The sequence below is a fragment of the Spizellomyces punctatus genome (genome assembly GCF_000182565.1).
Source record: "Spizellomyces punctatus DAOM BR117 chromosome Unknown supercont1.3, whole genome shotgun sequence".
Taxonomy (NCBI): Eukaryota; Fungi; Chytridiomycota; class Chytridiomycetes; order Spizellomycetales; family Spizellomycetaceae; genus Spizellomyces; species Spizellomyces punctatus.
In genome coordinates, this window is record NW_015971539.1 from 303,298 (window position 1) to 324,826 (window position 21,529).

Below are 21,529 nucleotides of genomic sequence, written 5' to 3' on the forward strand. Positions count from 1 at the left end.
TGCCTCGAGTTGAGCAAAACCCCCCCCTCCTTCCCGTCGCAGGCCCTCGTCGTCGTTGTCGTTGTTGTCGTCGTCGTGAGTGTTGGTTGCTGTCGACCTTGCACGCAGACAGACAGTGCGCCTTTGGTACTCTACGTAGGAGCAACAAGGAACAAATTGTACGCTGGATCCCTTTCCCGCGGGGCCTCGGTTCTCTGTCTCAAATTCTTGAACAATAGCAAAAAGCCCAACCGAACCACATCTCGCACACCTCTTCCGCTTTTGCACGACTGGTAACCATTCACAATGGCCAGCGGCGGTCCTCCGCATGATATTATGCACAGAAGAAATGTCTCTACCGGGTCTAGTGTGTTGAAGCCGACCATTGCACAGGTCGCGGCAGCTGCTGCAGCGCGATCTGCTGGGAAAAAGCCCGAGTCGCCACAACAGCAAACACAGAGGTCTGGTCAAACGGCATGGGGACGTTCAGTGGAAGGTATATTCTGTTGGTTTGAGGCATGTGGTAATCATTCCTGTGCAATGTCTCATGGCCATGCTCTCTCACTTTTCCGATAGACACAGCGCCTCCTTCCTCTTCAGAAATTTTACGTGCCCGAAAGCACTCTCTTCCGGCTACTTCAGCGGCCCTGGCTATCGCAGCTGCCAATATGTCTCCGGAAGACACGTGGAAGATTGTCGGCAGTCCTCCCCGCCGCTTTTCACTCTCTGTGCCTCCTACGCCCGACAGATTCCCTCCCGAGCACAATGGCGTTTCTGTTCAGCATTTGGAGCGGGAAGAGACGGACGAATTGATTTTATCACGCCAGCGGGCCATTCGCACGAGAGCTGCCAGTACACCAAATCCCCTCATGGCGGCAGAACCGAGTACTCCTGATTATCCTCCTGGATTGGGTCCAAAGGACAATGACACAAGTGCAAATACTCCCAACTCTGCTGCCTGGAGCGGACCGAGCGTATCCTGGGCCGGCTCGTCATCGTCAATCTGGCAGGATGGCGCCGCAACGACTGGTCAACCTTCAGTATCAGTTCCAGCTGAAAAGGCATCTGGCTACTTACCACCGGACATTGCAGTGACAACTGCCCCGTTCCCTTCGCGTCAATTCCGTAGCTTCTCGTTCTCACTTGGTTCTATGCGTGGACTTGATGGATACGAGGAAGAGGAAAAGTTTGACAGAGACCGAGTAACAACAATGCCACTCCGTGGAGGCGATGACAATGAGGATGATGACTACGATGCCAATTTAACACTTCCGAAAGTGCGATCGCGATCAAAGTCGTCGTCCGAAATCTACGGTCTCTTGGCCGGCCAGGAACCCAACTACAGTTACCCTGTGGACAATGCAACGAGTCCGGTATCTCCCACAGTAGACTATGGTGACCTAAATTCAATTTGGGCCGCTACACAGGGCACCTCTGCTCGCGATGCTGGCTTGCTCAAACGCCGGGGATCAACGCAGTCGGGCATTCACTGGGAATCACTTCGTCCCGGGCAGGCAGATCCTGACGAAATTCCTTCAGCACCATCTCCCGATCGTTTGGAACGATACCGGCAACAGCGACGGTTTTCTCATGCGCCAGGCTTATATAATGACTACGCCCAACAAATGATGACCAGGTTTGTCATCGTGCATTTGTATGCCGTCGTGGCTCTGTCTAAATGCATTTGCTTGCCAGACCGACTGGGGGAGAACCTGATGTCTCGGCTTATGATTTGGCCCGTCGACGACATTCTTTGGCTGGTCCACTGTACAGCACATCGGCTTCAAAGTTTTTATCAGAAGGTCTCGAAGGACTTAGCCTAGATGATCACTCTGATACTCCATTCTTGGATGAGATTGATGATTACTTTGAGAACACTAAGCGGAGAACAAGGGCATGGGTGGAAGCGGGCAAGAACTTGCAGATGCAGTCGTACACTCATCAATGGCCTCTGTTCGTGGTCGAATTCAAAGCCGGTCGGACCGATTTCTTCTTCGTTGCTGAACCTTCAGCGCTTCCGGTCAAGAAGGGAGATTTGGTCATTGTGGAAGCGGACCGCGGGAAAGATCTTGGGAAAGTTATTGAAGACAGTATCCAAAACATTCAGCAGCTGCAAATCTACCAAGCCCAGCACGCAGAATCAATCATTGACGCTCACAGCATGAACAAAGAAGTCCATCCGAAACGAATCTTTCGAACGGCACAACCCGCCGAGGTTACTATGCTCGTCTCTAAGAGCCAAGACGAAGCCAAAGCTATGGCGGTTTGCCAGACAAAAATACGCCAGAAGAAACTTCCAATGGAGATTGTCGACGCAGAATACCAATGGTGAGGGTCAGAGAAGGATATGATGATGTCTTAAGCATGTAATTACTCAATCATCGAATATCTGCTTTCAGGGACCGGCGGAAGCTCACCTTTTATTTTGTCGCCGATCGTCGTATCGATTTCCGGGAACTTGTCAGAGAGCTTTTCAAAATATACAAGACTCGTATTTGGATGTGAGTTTGCCTGATAATATGGGTCCCAGTCCGACCGTACTTTTAACCAGCAATAAACCATAGGTGTGCCGTCAACCCCATGAAGCCCATCCTTAAAAAACAGTGAAGCGGTTTTAGAGGTCCCAGAATGTGGGTTGCGGCGATATCACCGGTTACACACTGGCTTCGTCGATCTGTACCATAATTGTGTGAACGATTGTCTTGACTTCCCCGTCTGCAATGCTCAGACGTAGAATTGCATATAGGCTGATGGATTAGTTTGCTAGAAAGAAGAGTGGACGTGCGCGTCCAATGAAACAAAGGTAGAGGAGCGCGAGGAGCAATGCATGCTTTTTGTGATAGGAATTGTACAGTTGGAGCTAGAAGTATAGGGCATTATCTCGTTGTTTCTCCCTTTGTTGTGTATAGTTGCTAGAGCATTTGTCTTTTCGTTCCTTGATTTGCTGTGTGTGCTGGGTTTCTTGTTTGCATTGTTAGGATGGTTCTTGTTCTTTTCTTTCCATTTGTCGCGTAAAATACAGTAGAAATGCTCAGTAGACTTCCATTATTTCCGGCCAAAAAAAAAGAGACATTGAGAATGGTGAATCACCACAATGCATGTCCACTTGCGTCTTCCATATTGAGAGGAAACATTGGAGGATGTGCCGTACGAATTGCGGCCCGAAGTTTGGCAGATCTGTACCGCTGTGTAAGAGGATATTTTGCATTAAGCGCGAGAAACAGCGTACCTTGCTCTGGGATTTGATTGGACTTCTTCCCTTGTCGGCTTGACTAAATGAAGTTGTAAAATTTTCAATCTAACATCAAATCGAGGTAACGGCTAGTACTCACCAGCTCGTTTTGTGACCACATGGAAACTAGGCAAAAATGGGCCGTTCTCTGAATCTTCGTGCTCCCACATATCACCCGGCCCACCACCCTTTTTACGCTTTCTCTCCCTCTTTGCTCTAACCCTTGCTTTCTCATCGTCTCGTCCCATCCTAAGCCCCGGTCGATTTAACATATCCATATCCAAGTCATCCAATTCCCCTGCATCCACCGTTGTGGACTGGTGAGGAACCCCGACGGATTGTGGCGCAGAGCATTTCCTCAAAAACTGCTTCAAAATCCGATCTTCTAATGAATGGAAAGTGATGCAGACTAAGGGGCTGGTCGGCTTTAGCAAGAGTTCGGCGGACTTTAGGCCGAGCCGGAGTTGATTGAGTTCGTCGTTAATGTAAACTCGAAGCCTGGAGAGCATCTGTGTTACCAGCTTGCTTGAGTCACATTTTCCACATAACTGGCATACCCTTGAAATCTAAAAAGACAAACTTAACAACGCTATACGATTGCTATAGGCCAATTTACCAAACAAACACTTACGTTCGTACAGCAGGGTGCTTGAAACCATCTGCCCCGGCACCCCATCGCCCACCTACGGCGGATGAGACGATATCAGCCAACTGCTTCGTTGTCTTGATGGGAGCTTTGCCCCGTGCTGTTGCGATTGCGCGTGCGATACGCCTTGACTGACGCTCTTCGCCGTACTATTATGAGCTTTGACCGTTAGAATGGCACAAGAGATAGGGTAGCAAGAAATACAGACCTGATAAATGATGTCGGCAATATGATGCTCGGCAAAATCTGGTGAGTTATAACCGTGTTAGAGACCTTTCAACGGCTAAAGTTGTGCAGATTAACGACATAAAACTACTAACTATTCACAATGACTTCGGCTGTAACTGTTTTTTGCAAATCCCGCGTGGAATTATCAGAGTCGCCCCGGGAAGCCATTCGCATATCTACCCGAAAGTACATTTGCGGTCAACGACAACTGCATCAATGTTTAGTGGTTTTCTTCTCAAAGCCCTACCCAAAGGTCCGTCCTTCTTGAAGGAAAATCCTCGCCCAGCCTCGTCCAACTGATTTGAGGAAACTCCGATATCAAATAGTATGCCATCGAGACAAGGACCACTGTGAATTAAGATACGAAAACTGAACTTGACTTAAAAGTTGGATTAGAGGAGAGATTCTTACTGTAGATTCACATTGTGTTGGAGAAGGGAAACTAGATCGCCAAACTATGTTTGAGAATGCATATTCAGATTTAATCCGCTCGTGAAATACGGTCGTTGCTTTACCTTTCCCTGTATTGGGATGATCCGATCTCTACTTCGACCGTCAGCCATATCAGAATTACAGAGCCTATAAAGTTCATACGTACCTGTAAGCGGCACTATTCGCAAGATCGACTGCTCGCTCATATGCAAGGGGATCTTGATCAATGGCAACCACCTTACAATCCAGCCTATCTAGCTTTCGAAACACATGCACAAGTAGCGGCATTGTGGAGGTCATTAAAAAATCTCATTGGGTTAACAGGCCTACGACCACCCACCTAGCAACTTTTTCGTATACCCTCCGTCCCCAAACGTCGCATCACAAAAGAGTCTCGTGCCTTCCTTGTTCTCTGAAGCGGAGCGGATTTGGTGCAGGGCCTCTTCCAAAAGAACTGGGACATGACGCTGGGTGTGAACGTATGCCTTGCATCTGCTGAAAAGATGCTTTGGGCACAGTCTCTGGAGTGGACGGGAAAACATCGCCTCGGTGGAAGGCAGGTCAAAATCCAACTCGAACGCGCTTCTGTTGACGTGACTCACCATGACGCATTACCAGATATCACGGGATACTCACGTGAGCACCTTCTTGGGCTTTCAAACTGACAGCCGAGCTGCTCGGATTTCTTCCCTCTTCAGATCGCGGCTACGGCACATCGAAATGGTAAGTAGGACGATTATTGATAGTTGGCCGAGAGGAGTCTTGAAGCAGAACCGCACGGAAGGGATGGATGGAGGGGCAGATGGATGGATGGACGAATGGAGCGATGGATGGATGGATATGCAATGGATAGTCTGTTGCTTGTCGACCATGGCGATTCGTCCAGAGACATCTCTGAAGGTGCCCCTCCACCTTGTTCAGGTTCCCGCGTATGAGACTCTGGCCTCTCGTTGATGTCGATGCATACGCGGCAACCGTAGGGACTACGTATCCCTAGTGCGCCCGCAAAGTGCAGATACATAACGAACTAGAGATCTCATGCTTCTGTTCTCTTTGAATACGCATTATTTACAAGAAAGTGTCAAAGTCTAAATAAGATCAATATCCCTGGTGTCCATATCTTCCGGCACATCTGTCGCATCCCGCTGTTTGGGTGCTTTGGCCGTTGTCAAGAATGGCAGTATATGATGGTTGAAATAATCCGCCAGTGCGTTCGCGAGGGTGCAGATTCCGCTGTGCGGTTGATTATACGTGAAGCAATTCGAGATAATGTTTCGGAAATCTTTGATGAAGCCGTCCAAATTATACTCGCCCGCTTGCACCTTCGTGCGCATTGTAAGAAGGTCCATCGGCTCCCGTATAAGTTCATAATACCCTGGCGCCACCAATGGATTCACAGGCGCTACGAAGGGGGCTGAAGACTTGTGATTGATCAGCATTACTAGCGCTTCCTTCATTGAAAGAGTCGTAGTCTCAGGGACTTCTGAGACAATATCCTACAAGGGTACAACTTTAGTACAGTTCCAGTATGCAAGACGATATGAAAGGTACTCCCTCATGCAATGTCATCTCACTCGCGTCCATATTGGTATCACGGGAACCCCATATGTAGATATCATGGTTTGCTTAGTGCGCAACCAGTCACTTTGTAATGAAGGCCAGATAACCCATTGATGCACCAGTTAGCTCATAGAGCGTATGCAAGGATGTACCTCCTAAGGCTGATTGCACGCAAATGATAACTACGGGCGTGATACCGGACAGGAGAAGACACTCGCGAAGTTTCCTAGAACTATAACAATCAGAGTACGCAGTAAACAAAAACAATTACGCACCTTTGCCACAGTTTTCCTCTTCTTTCTAGCCGGAGGATTTGCACAATCGTCCATCTCCTCTGCTCCGTTCTCCACAACAACCCGTCTTCGCACCCTGATGGGCCTTTCACAGGCTTCGGCCTCGCTATCTACAGTATTGTTGGAGCCGAGGTCGCCGACTTTTAGATGGGTTTTGGTTATGCGGTTGGGGTTTTCAACATTCCAGGAAGAGGAAGCAGCTTCATCGTCGTCATCGTATTCTTCACTGCTATACGCTACTCGGCGGGGTGTTGTCGGAGAAGGTTCCTCCTCATCATTGCTATATTCCACCCGGCGGCGTGGTTTCGGGTTTTCAACTGATTTTCCCACAATGCTGCCTCCCAGACCATTCATCACCTCCTTAACATCCTTCCGTTCCCACACGGCGTTCAGCAGAAGGTAGATCAGTTCTAGGGCTTTACAATCATCATCCGGCCGGTGGAATTCGAGATTATAGCCGGGGAACAAAATGGGGGAAATATAATCCAGCCGAAGAGAAGGAAAATAACCGTCTAGCACATGGGTAATCGACGCGGCGGCATTCACGCTCATGCCCCTGGGTTTCGGTCGCCAAATTGCTTGTGCAGACCAAAATGGGTTAAAGAACGACCAGTGCGTGGGAATCTCGCCATATTTGTCAGTGTATATACGTGTCAAAATGTTCTTATCAACGTCGTTCGTAGACCACGAAACAAATACACAAGTGTCGTGCAGAAACTGCTTATGCCACAGGGTAGCTAAGTCCGATTCAGAAAATCTCGTTCCATGGACGTTGATGTACTGAGACTGAGCCGGCTTATGGAGTATTTTCCAGCCCACATGATACGGCCTGACATCTTCGTGTTTCATTCTCGCCTTCATAAATGCCCACTCGAAGTCAAAGAAGATGATCTTCTTATTATCAGTTGGGGGCACAAATGTTACTGTCCGCATGCGTCTTTGGACTTCGGTCGGATAATGTAGGAGATCCAGATAGGTGTAAGGAGGAGTAAATTTAGGCACCCACACCGGCCGAGAATCTGCAGACTGACTCTTCAAGTTCGGACGCCGACCATTCCAACTGGGCAAGCATGCCTTACAGTAATGATAATTCCCGTACAGGAGCAGATCCAACACAGCAGGACAACGAAGGCATCTAACGGCATCCTGCGACTCTTTGTTTCGGCGCTCACGTGCATCTCTTCTTTGAATATGGCACTCTTTGCAGTAATAAAGTTTTCCGCCCTTAGTCAACGCTCCGACCTGGTCGGGCTCGTAACCACAATTTCCGCAAACTTTCCCTTCTTGAGCCAATAAGGAAAATTCCTTCGCTTCCTTGTCACAACCCTCACATCTATGATGTTTGCCGACCTTTATCAGAGGCCCCACAACCTTCGTGGACTTGGAACACCGATAACAGATCTTCCCCTCTTGGGAGAGTCGCGAATGCTTGGCATATCCCTCTTTGGTAGCTGGGAGTCGTGCTACGAATGAAGGACTATGAGACCACGATCATAAAAGTCAAACAACAAAAGGATGAAGGATCGATAAAGAAGCATATATGTACTTAACCGTCGTAGTTACGTATTCATCTCGCGCTCGTGATTGTGACCTTTGCAATGTGCAGTTCAACTGGCGGCGTCTGGCAGATGAGCTTGCAACCAAATTGCATATCATGCCGCGCTTCCGAAAATTCGGGGGCAATCAATGAAAGGAGGCTCAACAGCACGCTCATCCTAACCGCCAGTATGGTCGAGGGACTGCAGATTCGTCACCGAGCAGTGAAATGTAACTATATGGGGGTAGCAAGCTTGCCGTGGGGTGGTTCTGTGACTGAAATATTTACCAGCAGGGCGTTTGCTTGGCTTTGTCTTGGGCATTGTGAAGCAATGAACGGCGATATTAAGTGCTGCGAGGATGGATGTTGGCACTTGGGTGTGTGGGAAACGGTGCACGCAGTTGGTTTCCTTGTCTGAACCTGTGTGAAGCTGGTGAGCTGTGGTGTTTCGTTAAACCTTGCAGGGCTTTTTACTTTACACTCTAAGATGCATGAGGAGCTGTGGAGCAAATGGTGAGAGTGGCTGGTTAATCAATATGGACTCTTATGGAAGATCACGTGGCAATTCCCGAAGAAAAAAGACCATATAAACAGACCTCTTTCTGCCTTCTGCCTTCTTCCCTCTTCACTCTTGCCCTTCAATCTGCGTACGGCTCGGCTCTCTAACAACATGAGCCACAGGAAGGCAAGTTTTCCAATGGTATTTAAATAAAGAGAATGCAACTAATTATTGTAATATGTATGGGCTTCGCATAGTTCGAACACCCCCGTACGGGTTCCCTTGGTTTCCTGCCGCGTAAGCGTGCCAGGCGTCACCGGGGAAAGGTGAAGTCCTTCCCCAAGGATGATCCCTCGAAGCCCGTCCACCTTACGGCCTTCCTCGGTTACAAGGCGGGTATGACCCACATTGTTCGTGACTTGGACCGTCCTGGATCAAGTAAGCTGTTTGAAGCAAGCTTCATATAATGGAGGTCATGTTGGTAACAAAAAAACTCTTAACAGAGATGCACAAGAAGGAGGTCGTCGAGGCTGTGTCCATCATCGAGACACCTCCCATGGTCATCGTTGGTGTGGTTGGTTACGTTGAGACTCCCCGCGGTCTCCGCTCCTTGGCTACCGTGTGGGCTGAGCACCTGAGTGATGAGGTGAAGCGTCGCTTCTACAAGAACTGGTACCGCTCCAAGAAGAAGGCTTTCACCAAGTACGCCAAGAAGTACGCCGACGGAGGCAAGCCCATTGCCCAGCAGCTTGAGCGTATTAAGAAGTACTGCCAGGTTGTGCGTGTCATTGCCCACACCCAGATTCGCAAGGTTAAGATCGGTCAGAAGAAGGCCCACGTCATGGAGATCCAGCTCAACGGTGGCTCCGTCGCCGACAAGGTCAACTGGGCCAAGGAGCACTTCGAAAAGACTGTCGATGTCAGCTCTATCTTCGAACAGGATGAGATGATCGATATTATCGGTGTTACAAAGGGTCACGGTTTCGAGGGTGTCACTCACCGTTGGGGTACTAAGAAGCTTCCCCGTAAGACTCACAAGGGTCTCCGTAAGGTCGCTTGTATTGGTGCATGGCACCCGTCCCGAGTCATGTACTCGGTTCCTCGTGCTGGTCAGGACGGTTACCACCACCGTACTGAAATGAACAAGAAGATCTACCGTGTCGGCAAGGCTGGTGACAAGAACAGCGGTGCCACCGAGTACGACCTTACCCAAAAGACGATCACCCCTCTTGGTGGTTTCCCCCACTACGGTATCGTCAACGAGGACTGGATCATGGTTAAGGGATCCACCCCTGGTGTTAAGAAGAGGGTTCTTACTCTTCGCAAGTCTCTCCTGGTCCACACCAAGCGTTCGGCTTTGGAGAAGGTGCAGCTCAAGTTCGTCGACACCTCTTCCAAGTTCGGACACGGTCGTTTCCAGACTGCCAGCGAGAAGGCTTCCTTCTTCGGTACCCGCAAGAAGGACATCCAGGCTTAGGAAGTTTTCATTTGTGTTCATTTACTTATGCGGTGACGGTTAGCCGGTTCCTTTGACCTAATAATAAAAGTGCCTGGCTTGGTGTACATATTTGTTCCTTATTCTCAGCGTGCTGTTTATATTGGCAAGCAATTTTGTCTAACCGTCGGTGAAACCCTTGTGCATTTGCTTAGGCAGCTATACTGTACAAATGTGGGCTGCTCCAAGATGTCGCTCTTCAGAAAGTTTATGATCGTATGCGCATTCGAAAACGAATTGTTTCTATGGTTGCATCGAAGCGGGTTCAACAGGAACCGAATGATCAGACCAATTTAGCTCTTGGCACACAAATCCAGACTTGGTTCAAATCGAGGTATGGTTGGATGATGGGCAAATTCATTCGAAGCCGCACTAAGCCGGATTTGAGCCAATTGTGCTGTGCCACACTTGCAGTGTGGGGCAATTCGACACTCGTCGCATCTACTGGTGTTCCATGCAATACATTCATCTTTCATCACATTTGGTTCAATTCTTACTGCCAATATGAGAGTTACCCGTCTATTCATTAATACAGCTCTGGAATTCCACCCCTACCGCCGCCCTGCCATCCCGACTGTTCCTATATGGCGCCCCTTCTGTCGTCTATTGCACACAACGCACATTGCAAGGGCGGAACATGGGAGCAACAGCAGCTCGCCGGACATGACTGCCGTACTACAAGAATTATCAAAGAACCCAAAAGCCATGGCGATTTTCCAAGCCATCCAGCGTGACCCTCGGTTACTGAATGAGGTTCAGTCTTTGGGGTTACTCCTACATAGCAAAGGATTCATTGACCCATCAAATCCTGTCAAACAGCCGGGTTAGTTTACCTTTCCACCAGTCCACCTAGATTTGAGGATAATTTTCTGTACTTGTACTTTAAAACTTGTTGATTCAATCTAACCTCGGACTGACTTGATCTCTACGTCCAGGTCCTCTCATTATGATGCGGATGTTTGCTGATGGCTCGATTCGGTCCAAAATGCTGAATGTTGCCAAACTTCTGACAGAAGCGGGCGCATTGGATGCCAATGGAAAGCCCGTGGATATGGCTAATGTAATGCAAATCATGATGGGTGGTAGTCCTCCGCCACCCGAAGCAGTTAAACGTTTAGACGGGGAAGGCAGTGAAAAGGGCACACGAGAGGATGAAGGATTAGGTGGAAAGATTAAGGGCTTTTTTAAAAAGTAATACACTTTCATAAACATGCACACCTAAGTCGGAGAATTATTCCGGTATATCCGTACTCGAATTTGGCACAGGGTCACATCCTATTGAAAATCCTCCGATAAGTCGGCTGGGATTAATATGCGCATCTGAGGTCTGCAATTCTTTTCTGGAGGTGAAAGCAAACAAAGGCTGTCATACCTTCCTTGGGCCTATATATAACAATTAACACTCGGGCAACTATATGATGGCCACCACTCTCCAAGCACCCGCTCTTCACACTCGCTCCACTATCGCACTCTCCTTAAAGGACCACTCATCCCTCCCCTCTCTTCCGAGTGCCGAAACCGACATTATATCTCACTGGCGTTCAATTGAATGTAACCCACGACACAAAGACTGTATTTTATCTGCGCCCTCTCAATTGGATGCAAACGATGTCACCGCTACACCATACATCATCTGCTCCAGAGGAGCTTCACGGAATCCCAAACACTTCTATTGTACAGCTTATGCGACGACGCATAATACCAAATACTTCAAAAAAGCTGGTGGAGATGTTCGCACGACACGTACGCCCAGCCATCTGCAGAAACCGAGGACCGGATATTCGATAAACGTTATACCATATGTGGAATACGATAGATCGGTGGATGAGGGACCTGAGTTCAAGTAAGAACATCTCCGTCAAAGCAAAACTTATTTTATATTGCCCGTAACATTCTTTGCATAATAGTATAAAGGAACCCTTTGGAACATCTCACAAGAATCACTATAAGGCACCCACCACCGTTTCCCCGCAAAGCGGTGAGATCTCCACGCTGATCGATTCTGGTTTCACTCGAATGCCACCAAAATATAACGTTACCACTGACGGGACGGTAAGGATAAAGTAATTTTCGAAAGACCGGCTGCCCATGCCTCATCCCAACTTTTTGGCAATTAGGCGCGGGGAAATATGACAAGTACCATGAAATCTAGTTATGACTCCAGTCGACTCTCCTACAAGGGTCCTCAATTCGATAAAGACAAAGTTACACCTTCTGGCAGTGCCTACATTAGCAACAGCGGTCAGATTCAGGAGCTCGGTACCGACAATGATGTTGGAAGGTTTGAGGTGCGTCCAATCTAATTCCATCAGCGCTTTCGACCTCTAAAAGTCTATTCGCTCTACCCAGCGCTCCAATCGTAATCCCCCAACCGAGGGGGATTGGCGAAATTATAATACAAGTCATATGGTCGAAGACGGATACACTCGATCACATCACGCTAATATCCTAGGTCGCGACGATCCTGCTGATATACTTTCCGCAAAAGATCAAGAAAGAATTAGGAAGACTGATCCAACACGATGGATGCAGGTGCAGGACCCTAATGCTTGGATGAGCACGTCCAGGTAAGATATCCAAGACGATCCATGTTCCATATATATTAGCCAAGTTGGTGTTTACTTGCTGAAAAACTATAGAATGGTACACCGTCCCTTTCACCCCCTCTACGAGACAATGACGGCCCTCAAGTCGCCCGGCACAAAAGTCGGCAACAAAGAACCGCAGGGAAGTGTCCGAAACAACCCGGTATACCTAAATGGCGTCGAAATCGACCCGAGACAGCGATTTTCGACCGAAACGGGTGACAGGTAACCAAGTTTGCAAGTGTTTTGGATCTATCTGAAGGTTAATAGACTCACATTTTTGTATGCAAGATACACGTATTCGATGCCGAGATTCACACCTGGCACCTTCCCAAAGATTGACGGGGTGGCGAAATCTACCGGTTTCACTCGAGGCAATAAGTTTGAATACACATTCGACGTGCCAAACGATGCAGAATCAGTATGTTGTTAGGTTCACCATTTATGCTTCCAGGAGAAAACAGCTGATATCCTCTTTCCGTTCATTTAGCAGGCTCAACTGCACCCAATGCAGGCATGTGCTCGTCGACAAGCTGACCGAGGCACATTCTCTGTAAAGCCAACGCAAGTCAAATTTGGAGAAGCAGCAGGCAATGTCTGTGATTGCGGCTGTGGCTGTTGAGAAGTGCAATCCATTGGCGAATAAGATCCTTTTTCGGCCCTGTTGTAAGGAATTGGCCAAGTTGTCCAGTGTTCACTCAAGAAAATGGTTGTTAGAGTTGCACCCTGAAGGTTTGCTTAGAAGGAACATCTGCAAATTCTTTCCGACATGAAACATCTATTCACATTTCGATCTCAATTGAGGGTTGGGTGATAATGACCCAATGTCCAGCTGTCCAGCTGTCAAATAATAATAAATAATTACAGAATGAAAAGTTTGCCCACAGATAACCAGTACATGTCGTTTGCATCCATCTCCCATCATCTAGCTCACGAGAGTTGTAAAGCCCACCCAACGACCTCCCCTAATATCTCAAATCCGTTGCACCTGGCGATGCTCCCAAAAACCACCATTCGTCTCATGAAATCATTTGTCACATATTCCCCCACCATCGTACCTCGACATCTCTCACACTCTTCTTTCATATCCTCTGCTTTGACATAGCGACATCGGGTACATCGAATATTTTGATGCTGCCACGCTTCGAGTCGTTTTTGAGCAATATCCAAAAGTCGCTGCTCAATGGATGCTTTATCGTACTCTGTTTCGCAGCAGGGACATGTCCATGCTCCAACTGCGCCTTCATCTGGAATTCCCTCTTCTTCACCATTATCACCATCATCGTTGACTCTCCGGGGTAAAAGATCCTTGTCGCGGGTCAAATCCAGATCGCGGCAATGATTGCAATATTCACAGATAACCTGCGGAAGCTTGAACGGTTCGCATGGATTCACAAAATTTGTACCTTCGCCAAACTCCTTGACATCAATCAGCTTCAGCAGATTTTGCTTGAGGGTGCGCACCTCTCGCTCATTCCAGGTGTCCAAGGCTAGGACCGCACAGACAAATTTGACAAACTCTAAGGCTGGATTCGTCATCGTCAAATGAGAACCAGGAAGAAGGGGAAAATCGTATGCTCCCGGATTACGCTTAGCCTCAACATGGTGGACAATGTCTGGCACCACTTTCAACAAGTTTCGCTTTACGGTGGTATTAAGCAGCTCCCTTAGAAATTGCGTCAAAGGATGCCGATCGCCGTCGCGGACACTGCCAGCGACCCCGGTCTCCAGCATCTTCTGCTTGAAGTTGAGTACTTCAAAGACATACTCGGCCACTGTTTTCATGAACTTTTGCTGAACCGCTGGCGGAAGATAGTCGCACATATTCCATTCCATGTCAGCCATCAGACTCGGTTGTATTTTCGTGCTACTCTCTTCCGTATCTTGTTTCTTATCATCCAACCCTAGACGTCGACCCTCATGCAATAGCTCCTCTGGGTTTTCGCAAATGATACCTCCGAAATTGTGCGGATCCATCCACATCAGGAAACCCCAATATCTCTCCACCTTCAACTCTAAGGTCTCAAACATTGGCTTCCGCGTAATGGCGTCGGTAATGTACGTCCCATAGACCACCCCGTTAACAAACTCCACTTTTGTAGTTGCAATGACAACTTTGTCAAAAGTAGCGTAGACAACTTTACTTCCCAGGCGCTTGAACTCGGACATCAGTTCCACGAACACGCGGCGCATAAGGCTATGAATAATGGTATGCAAAACTGGGTCGAACATGCGAGACGCAGGAGAGGTGATCCATCTATAAAGATGTTCAAGCATATACGATGCTAGTCGGTTCCTTCTCCGGACGTCATCCGCCCAGCCCATCACCATGGACTTCAAAATGCTGAATGTTAAGGGCGAAAGCTCATCCCCATTCGAACCTGGATCTCGAACAATATTGCTCCCTTCCTCTGTCCCTTTGGTATAATCATCCATCAGGTGCCCAACGGCCTGTACTCCGTTTCCACCCAAAGCGGCTCCACCTCCTTCAATCTCGCCCATCAATCCAGATTGCATAAAGGTATTCATCGTCAAATCCCAAACTGACAGCTCAATGCACACAGTCTCATAGCATCCTGGGATGTTGATTTCTGGATTGATGAGTTCATCCAACTCGAATCGGTGGTCGTCCTGTTCGCATCCGCCTAGATCCGGTACATCAGATGCAGAGTACCATAACACCATATCGGCCCTCTTGAGTCGCCTGGCGAATCCAAGATCCGCAAGGAACGTGGTATAATCTTGCGAGATATTGCAGACCGGCACATCCGCATATCGCGAAAGCGCTATGCGTTCTTTCAAAAAGTCGTTCAGATTCAAAAAATGCGACAGCATCCTTTTGCACACGTATTGCTGCCACCCCAGTGTAGGGAAGTTTGTATCTTTTTTATGTGTCGGTAACGTGATGATGGGGAAGTCGAAGATGACCGAAATGCCGTCCATTTGCAACTGTTTTGCGGTCTTCACAGCCTGCAGAGCAAGGACAGTGGCACCACGGCGTTGTTGCTGATACTCCCGCAATGAGCGATTGATGGCAATTATAGCTTCGACTTCTGTCGCATACAAGGTGGCCGTAATGTCAATATCATCTGCGTATTCGATTGCATCAGATTCCGCCATATTATCCACCTGGGTCTGCCTAAACGGTTGAGAACTAGAATAGCCCCCAGTTTTCGTCTCACTCTTCCTTTCCGCATACATCTTGGATAAGTTTGGTATGGCGTCCCTGTTCCTTGCTTGGTCAACGACAAAAACCCATCCCTTCTTCATGACCGTCGAAAATAGTCCGAAAAACTTTCGGTTACCATTCGAAGTTTGAAACAAGTAAAGATAATGGATCTTGACATCTGCCGGCAAGTATGGCGTATGCGAATCAATGGCCTTGTGAATCACTTCGTCCAGTTCGAAGCCCTGGTCTAATCCACGCCCGCTCAAGATCCTCTGGCGGTCTACATTAGCCACGCAGCCTAGTCTTATCAACGCACGGAATAGAAGGGGGACCTGCATTTCATACACCCCTTCGATTTCCTGGTGATCCGACATAGCCGCAAATAAGGCGGAGTTCTCCCGGTAAAACGGCTCAGCCATCGTCATCTCGTAAAGAAACAAACACGGGTGACATCGCGGCAGTGTTCGCACCCGTCTAACCATTTTTACACCGACCTTTTCAGTATTCTCATCGGGATCAGGTATCCGACTGTTGACGTAAAATATTCGGGGTACACTCAGTTTGATGGAATGAAGGTCGCCCTGGACGAGTGCCCACACTCGAAAATCACCTGGAATATCAGTCTCGGCAATCTCTAAAATCTGCCATGAAGACGCCAAGATATTTCTCGCTTGCTGCCGGAGGAATCCCTGGACACCGCGTGGGTCGGTCTTTGCACCAGTTCCGAACATAGCTATTTCCATTGCTCGCTGTGCCCTTCTCCGTTTCCATCGTCGCTTCTGGAATTGAATCCAGCCAGAGTAGTCTGAGTGCATATCTGGCATATTCTCCGCCGGATCCAGATCCTGCAGTGCCGAGTCGTCATCATCCATTTGAGCTGAGAATTGCTTGTTCCGCTGTTTGCGCTTTCCTAGGATCTTTGAGGTCTTATGTACAACAGGCACGATCCTCCCATCTCTGAGGACAGACGCCTCTTTTCCTCTTGCAATATCTTCCAGATCTTGGACGCCATTCGCATTAGCGTTACCCTCGGCATTCTCTTCGTCGGACTGTACATCGACCGTTTCATTTCCCAACAGATTTTCGCCTTCACGGTTCTCCTTATCACCGATCGCTTTCTTCTGGAACATCTCAGTGATACGGTATTGCTTTGTCTTGTCATCCTTTGCAGCCACCCGCTTAAGCAGCCAGTCCGGATGTCGAACTCTAGGCACAGGGTTTTTCACCCCTTGCATCGCCGCAGGGATTGTTATTAACTTTTGAATGACACTTCCAAATCGCTCCATATAGTACTTCCAATCCAAGATATCGCGGATGTCGAAAGTTTGCAGACCGGGATCCTTTAACCACTTTCGCATGTAATGTTTTCGGACCCCTGGATCCGCCTGGAAAATTACTACCGGAATGGCTCGCTCGCTAACAGGCTGACCGAATGGTTTGGCGGAAATGATAAATTTGCAGTTCAAACCTTTGTCCTTGACCATCTGATCCCCTAAAAACTCGGCCAATCGCTTTGCGGTACTAATCGAGGTGGACTTTTGCGCCCCGTAGTCCTCCAAGCTCTTACTCATACTTCGGTTCTCCGAAATGAGATCGAATAGTTCGTTGTCCCCAACACCGGCCCCTTTGTTGTACAAAACATCCAACCATTGATTGGCAACATTTGCGACAGCAGCATAACATTGTTCGAGCGTTCCTCCTTCCAAAAACACCTTAAAGAGCTGGCTTTGGAAGATTTTGATTAACTTCAGCTCTCCTCGCCGTTTAACTTCAAATCCCTTTAATTCAGCTAATGATCCATCATCATTGAAGACAGCGTAGCGCTTTTTTAACAGCTTGTCCTCCTCGGTACTCGATGGCAAAATCATGGCACGATATGGGCCGTCTACCTCGAAGAAGATACTATTCTCGCTGCGCGTCGTGTATGAATTTTGAGCAGGATCATCGAGCTCCTGATATTGGTGATTTGTGAACTGATCATGCACTAAATGATTTAACATGACACACGGATAGGATATAGGAAATACTTTGCCGTTTTTGAGTTTGAAGGCAAAATTTTCTGGGAAGGTTGCGGGGAAAATACACCAAATACCGTCCGTATCTAGTTCGAGAGGTCTTCCGATTTGCTCAATCCGAGTCCGCGCCAATTGAATAATGGTGGCCCCAGTTAAACACACTATACCAGCCATCTCCATTGAGTACCATCGAGCACCCTTTCGCATCACATATCCGTAGAAGGAATTCAGAATACACCTAACAATTTCCCGTCAGAATGAATGTAATTGTTTCAACACCTTTGAAGGAACTCACTTGTGTGCCAACTGAAGCGAATCGTACACTACAATCAGCTTTTTGGCCTCGTCAACTTTCGTCAAATCGCCCGCAGTCCCAGCATCATCCAACTTCTTCTTCCAGGTCTTGAGCAAGCCTTTATACTCATAACGCCTATCACGGAATGCTCGCACAGTATCCACATAGAAGGAATTTTCCCTCTGGCACACAACACTTTCCTTAGGCACCACTTTTGTCTCGTGGATTTTATTATACACCTTCCGACTGTAGGTCGAGAGGCGCTTTTTGATCTGAGTTTGCTGCTCGTGCAGCCGTAACTCATGGAACGCCCGCGGAGGATCTGTAGGCAGTTTCCCAGGAAACTTTTCTTGCTGCATCTGATTTCGAATCATGTTGTACTCGCTTCGCTTCGCAGGGAAGTATTCTCCTCTCCACGACCATAACATTTTCCGCTGACAGGTACTTCCAGGACCCTGATTGAAGTCACATGCAGCGCAGGTTTCTTCATCAACGATTGCATCGGGTTGCAGACGATTCGTGAGAATGATGTTGGGATACATTGCGGCGACGTCCAAATGGTAAATCGATGGCTTTTCCAGTCGGTTGGGAATCTCGCGGAGATTAGCGAGCGCTTCCACAATTTGTGCTCGCACCTTCGTAAAACCAACGCTGTCAATAACAAACCGGCAAAGGACTGAAAGCCTGCATGCTATACCTCGTCATAATTCGTCACATCTTCAAGCTTCAGATTTCCCTCCACCACAATACTGAACTTGAGAGCCTGATCTATTTCGTCGATAAGCTGCATAATCCAACCACATCTCAATTTGTTTGTTTATGAGACCCCACTAAATGCACCAAAAGTCCATGTACCTGCTGGAAAGCCTCAGGTACCAATCGAAATTTAACCGGCAGATCACTTCGAAAAACACCGGCTTCTAGCGCTTCGACATGTCCTCCCACATATGTTTCACTTTCCAAAAGATGGCCTTCGAAAAACTGGCCTACTTTGTCGACATGCTTATTAGGCATAATTACGTTCGCTTTGTACGCTTGCACCTGCATTCAGCAGAGTTTAGATTTCGCCTTGATGGCTTTTATGTCAACGTACCATTAGCAGCGTTTCACATAGCGTTCCTGAACCTCTACGCAAAACGTCATCTGGGTTCATGGGAATGATATTGCAGAGAGAAAAGATGAAAGGATGGACATATTTCATGTACAAATAATACGTTGCCACCGCATCGGAGACGGAATATTGAGCCAAGACCTGTGGCTGTTCAGCAGCAAATCTGGATAACTGGTAAGAAATAAGAAGCGGGTAAAGGGTAAAAACATAAAATTACCTAGTCATATCTTCCGGGTCCAATTCCATCGGATTGTAACCAAGCTTTGCAGTTGTCACCGCCTACAGAGTGTACGCGCCCAAATTCATCAGGACACAATGCTGGGGAGCGGTATCGTGAAGGCAACTTGCCTTCAGACCTTGGCTACCCTGGGGTAGATAACTATCACGCTTCACCCAGCACAGGGCATCCATGTGAATCGCGTAGTAAGATTTGTACTCATTGCTATTGTCCTTAGAAAATCCTATTTCCTATAGCAGAAAATGGTTAACTGGTGAAAAGGCCCGACAACTGCGTCTTATACATCTACCCACCTCATTCATGTCAATGCCATGGACTCTCGCTCGGGTTTCAACAAAAGGCCAATCGAACCAATCTCCGTTGTATGTCACAATTACGGTGGGACGGCACTCCTGAACGTGCTCAAAAAATCTTCGGAGAAGCGATTCCTAACATACAAAAAATGGCTTGGTTCTGCGCAACACACATTCAAGAAGGCTGCAGCGATCATACTTCATCTGGCTCATTGAACACTGTGAAATTCCCGGGATATTCAGGTTTTGAAGTGTACACGAAATCGTCAATGTCCTCTGATACAATTTCTCGATTTGTGATAAGGTAGCCCTGAAGATGTGCGTCTCAGTGCAATGCGCCTTATAGTGAGTAAATTATGAATGTTGGGACACTTACTAGGCCATCTATCATATATGAAATCATCATGATCGCATCAATCGTGGCATCAGGAAACTTGAGCGGTAGCTTTGTTGTCTCAATATCAAAGGCCAGAACCACAGGATCGGCACGCTTGACCTTATCTGGTCGTGGTTCTAACAAAATCGACCCTTGCAACGCTTTGACAGTGTACCACAATCCAACTCTTAGGTCTGTCAAGAGGTCAAAGTCACTAGACATTCGTGTATGAGAAACAAACAGGCGCTTCCAACTCACCACAATCTATGGCAGCGCGTGTGTAATATGTAACGTCATACTCTCTCAGATCTATGACAAAGTCCAGCGCATCTCGGTGGTTTTTTTGAATTGCCTGTTCCGCAGCGTTTTGTTGGTTTGTCATTCTAAACAGCCCAATGTCAGATATGCAATCATACCGAGATGATTCAAGAACCACCTACTCGGCAACTTCATCATACGCTCCAGATGTTTCCTGCTTGTGTCGATTTCTAGCAACAGCCGGTAGTAGCATCTTTCGAACAGAGAGCAGGTTCTGCACGTTCCAGAACTTCAGCTTCAGAAGCGTTCGCTTGTTTCCGAGAAGATGATTCGCCTATTGATAGAAAGTTTGTGAGCATCGTGATACTAGGCGCCAGTTGGGCGACACCCGCGATGACGTACCAAATCGAGATCGTCTTTTTCAACTCTTTCGACGGAAAGTATGACCTTGTCAAACCGGCGTCGAATGTACTCTTCAACGTCTGCTTCGGTGCCAGGCTGCGACCCCGTAGATGTCAGCGTTTTGTAAAGGAATGTTGAGCTCAACATTAACAAATCACACTGCTCACCTTGCAGAGCACAAAAAAGTACGGCTCGTATATGATTGTCGCCTTAAAAGAAGCGCCATCTTCATCCAGAAAGTACAAATCTACAGCTGCCTTTCCACTGGGCCATTCACCATCGAACAATACCGTCTAACATATTTGCGTCAAACCCCACTGTCCCTCAACAGCCCTCTAGGAAATGTCGTCTTACCGGATGCATATTCACCATCCAACCCAGCCGCTCCGGACCTTCCGTATATCGATAGAACCCCATCTTCTCATCCATTTCATCCCGTACACGAACCTCCTCTTTACGAAAATCGAGAGTATCCATGTTTTCCACAAACGGTTCGACAACCACTTCGGACGGTCCATCTACGTTTAGTCCAGAAATGGGAGCCTCTGTTCCACCAGAAGCATCATTTTCTGGTCGGTTAGCAGGATCCTCTCCAGTTGTTTGGTTTCTTTCATATCCTCCTATTCGTCGTCGCAGGCCATTGGAACGACCACCCTTCCATTTCCCTCGCCATTTGCCCCTTCCTCCTCGCGGCGGAATGCCAAATGTCATATTGTTCCAGCGGTAGTTTTCATAAAAGTTGGTGATTTAATAGGAGGATAATAAGATGTAAGTGTGGGCGGCTTGGTATGCAGCAGGACAATGTCCGTTGTGGAATACGCTGGATATCTCAAAGCTGAGATTCTCAACTCGATCCTGGACGCGGTGCTCGATGTCCGAAGATTCG

The 21,529-nt window shown here is 47.8% G+C and overlaps 7 protein-coding genes across 7 annotated transcripts; 4 read left to right on the forward strand and 3 right to left on the reverse strand.

Moving 5' to 3' along the window:
* Window positions 1-16: 16 nt before the first annotated feature.
* SPPG_01793 (uncharacterized protein) lies at window positions 17-3,056 on the forward strand. The gene is made up of 5 exons (XM_016750106.1): window positions 17-475; window positions 556-1,615; window positions 1,675-2,307; window positions 2,379-2,480; window positions 2,544-3,056. The coding sequence occupies exons 1-5, from the start codon at window positions 286-288 to the stop codon at window positions 2,584-2,586; spliced, it is 2,028 nt and encodes a 675-aa protein (XP_016610749.1). The 5' UTR covers window positions 17-285; the 3' UTR covers window positions 2,587-3,056.
* On the reverse strand, window positions 2,738-5,062 carry SPPG_01794 (S-adenosyl-methyltransferase MraW). Its single transcript, XM_016750107.1, has 12 exons — window positions 4,858-5,062; window positions 4,684-4,771; window positions 4,601-4,628; window positions 4,497-4,540; window positions 4,333-4,433; window positions 4,178-4,261; window positions 4,066-4,103; window positions 3,843-4,006; window positions 3,769-3,777; window positions 3,312-3,709; window positions 3,209-3,251; window positions 2,738-3,156 (listed from the first exon to the last, which is right to left on the reverse strand). Exons 1-12 carry the CDS (start codon window positions 5,057-5,059, stop codon window positions 3,066-3,068), a joined length of 1,290 nt encoding a protein of 429 aa, XP_016610750.1. The 5' UTR covers window positions 5,060-5,062; the 3' UTR covers window positions 2,738-3,065.
* A 478-nt stretch (window positions 5,063-5,540) lies between these two features.
* SPPG_01795 (uncharacterized protein) lies at window positions 5,541-8,378 on the reverse strand. Its single transcript, XM_016750108.1, has one exon. It carries the CDS (start codon window positions 7,301-7,303, stop codon window positions 6,260-6,262), a length of 1,044 nt encoding a protein of 347 aa, XP_016610751.1. The 5' UTR covers window positions 7,304-8,378; the 3' UTR covers window positions 5,541-6,259.
* Window positions 8,379-8,518: 140 nt separating this feature from the next.
* On the forward strand, window positions 8,519-10,187 carry SPPG_01796 (60S ribosomal protein L3). Its single transcript, XM_016750109.1, has 3 exons — window positions 8,519-8,592; window positions 8,664-8,844; window positions 8,910-10,187. Exons 1-3 carry the CDS (start codon window positions 8,578-8,580, stop codon window positions 9,881-9,883), a joined length of 1,170 nt encoding a protein of 389 aa, XP_016610752.1. The 5' UTR covers window positions 8,519-8,577; the 3' UTR covers window positions 9,884-10,187.
* A 129-nt stretch (window positions 10,188-10,316) lies between these two features.
* SPPG_01797 (uncharacterized protein) lies at window positions 10,317-11,180 on the forward strand. The gene is made up of 2 exons (XM_016750110.1): window positions 10,317-10,724; window positions 10,837-11,180. Exons 1-2 carry the CDS (start codon window positions 10,406-10,408, stop codon window positions 11,094-11,096), a joined length of 579 nt encoding a protein of 192 aa, XP_016610753.1. The 5' UTR covers window positions 10,317-10,405; the 3' UTR covers window positions 11,097-11,180.
* Window positions 11,181-11,236: 56 nt separating this feature from the next.
* On the forward strand, window positions 11,237-13,360 carry SPPG_01798 (uncharacterized protein). The gene is made up of 7 exons (XM_016750111.1): window positions 11,237-11,744; window positions 11,809-11,953; window positions 12,019-12,189; window positions 12,251-12,468; window positions 12,541-12,711; window positions 12,778-12,907; window positions 12,977-13,360. The coding sequence occupies exons 1-7, from the start codon at window positions 11,317-11,319 to the stop codon at window positions 13,106-13,108; spliced, it is 1,395 nt and encodes a 464-aa protein (XP_016610754.1). The 5' UTR covers window positions 11,237-11,316; the 3' UTR covers window positions 13,109-13,360.
* On the reverse strand, window positions 13,247-21,464 carry SPPG_01799 (DNA polymerase epsilon catalytic subunit). The gene is made up of 15 exons (XM_016750112.1): window positions 20,998-21,464; window positions 20,811-20,936; window positions 20,644-20,739; window positions 20,424-20,575; window positions 20,242-20,366; window positions 19,984-20,177; window positions 19,807-19,917; window positions 19,608-19,742; window positions 19,425-19,544; window positions 19,294-19,355; window positions 19,059-19,239; window positions 18,821-19,006; window positions 18,663-18,749; window positions 17,966-18,600; window positions 13,247-17,908 (listed from the first exon to the last, which is right to left on the reverse strand). Exons 1-15 carry the CDS (start codon window positions 21,352-21,354, stop codon window positions 13,417-13,419), a joined length of 7,059 nt encoding a protein of 2,352 aa, XP_016610755.1. The 5' UTR covers window positions 21,355-21,464; the 3' UTR covers window positions 13,247-13,416.
* Window positions 21,465-21,529: the final 65 nt, after the last annotated feature.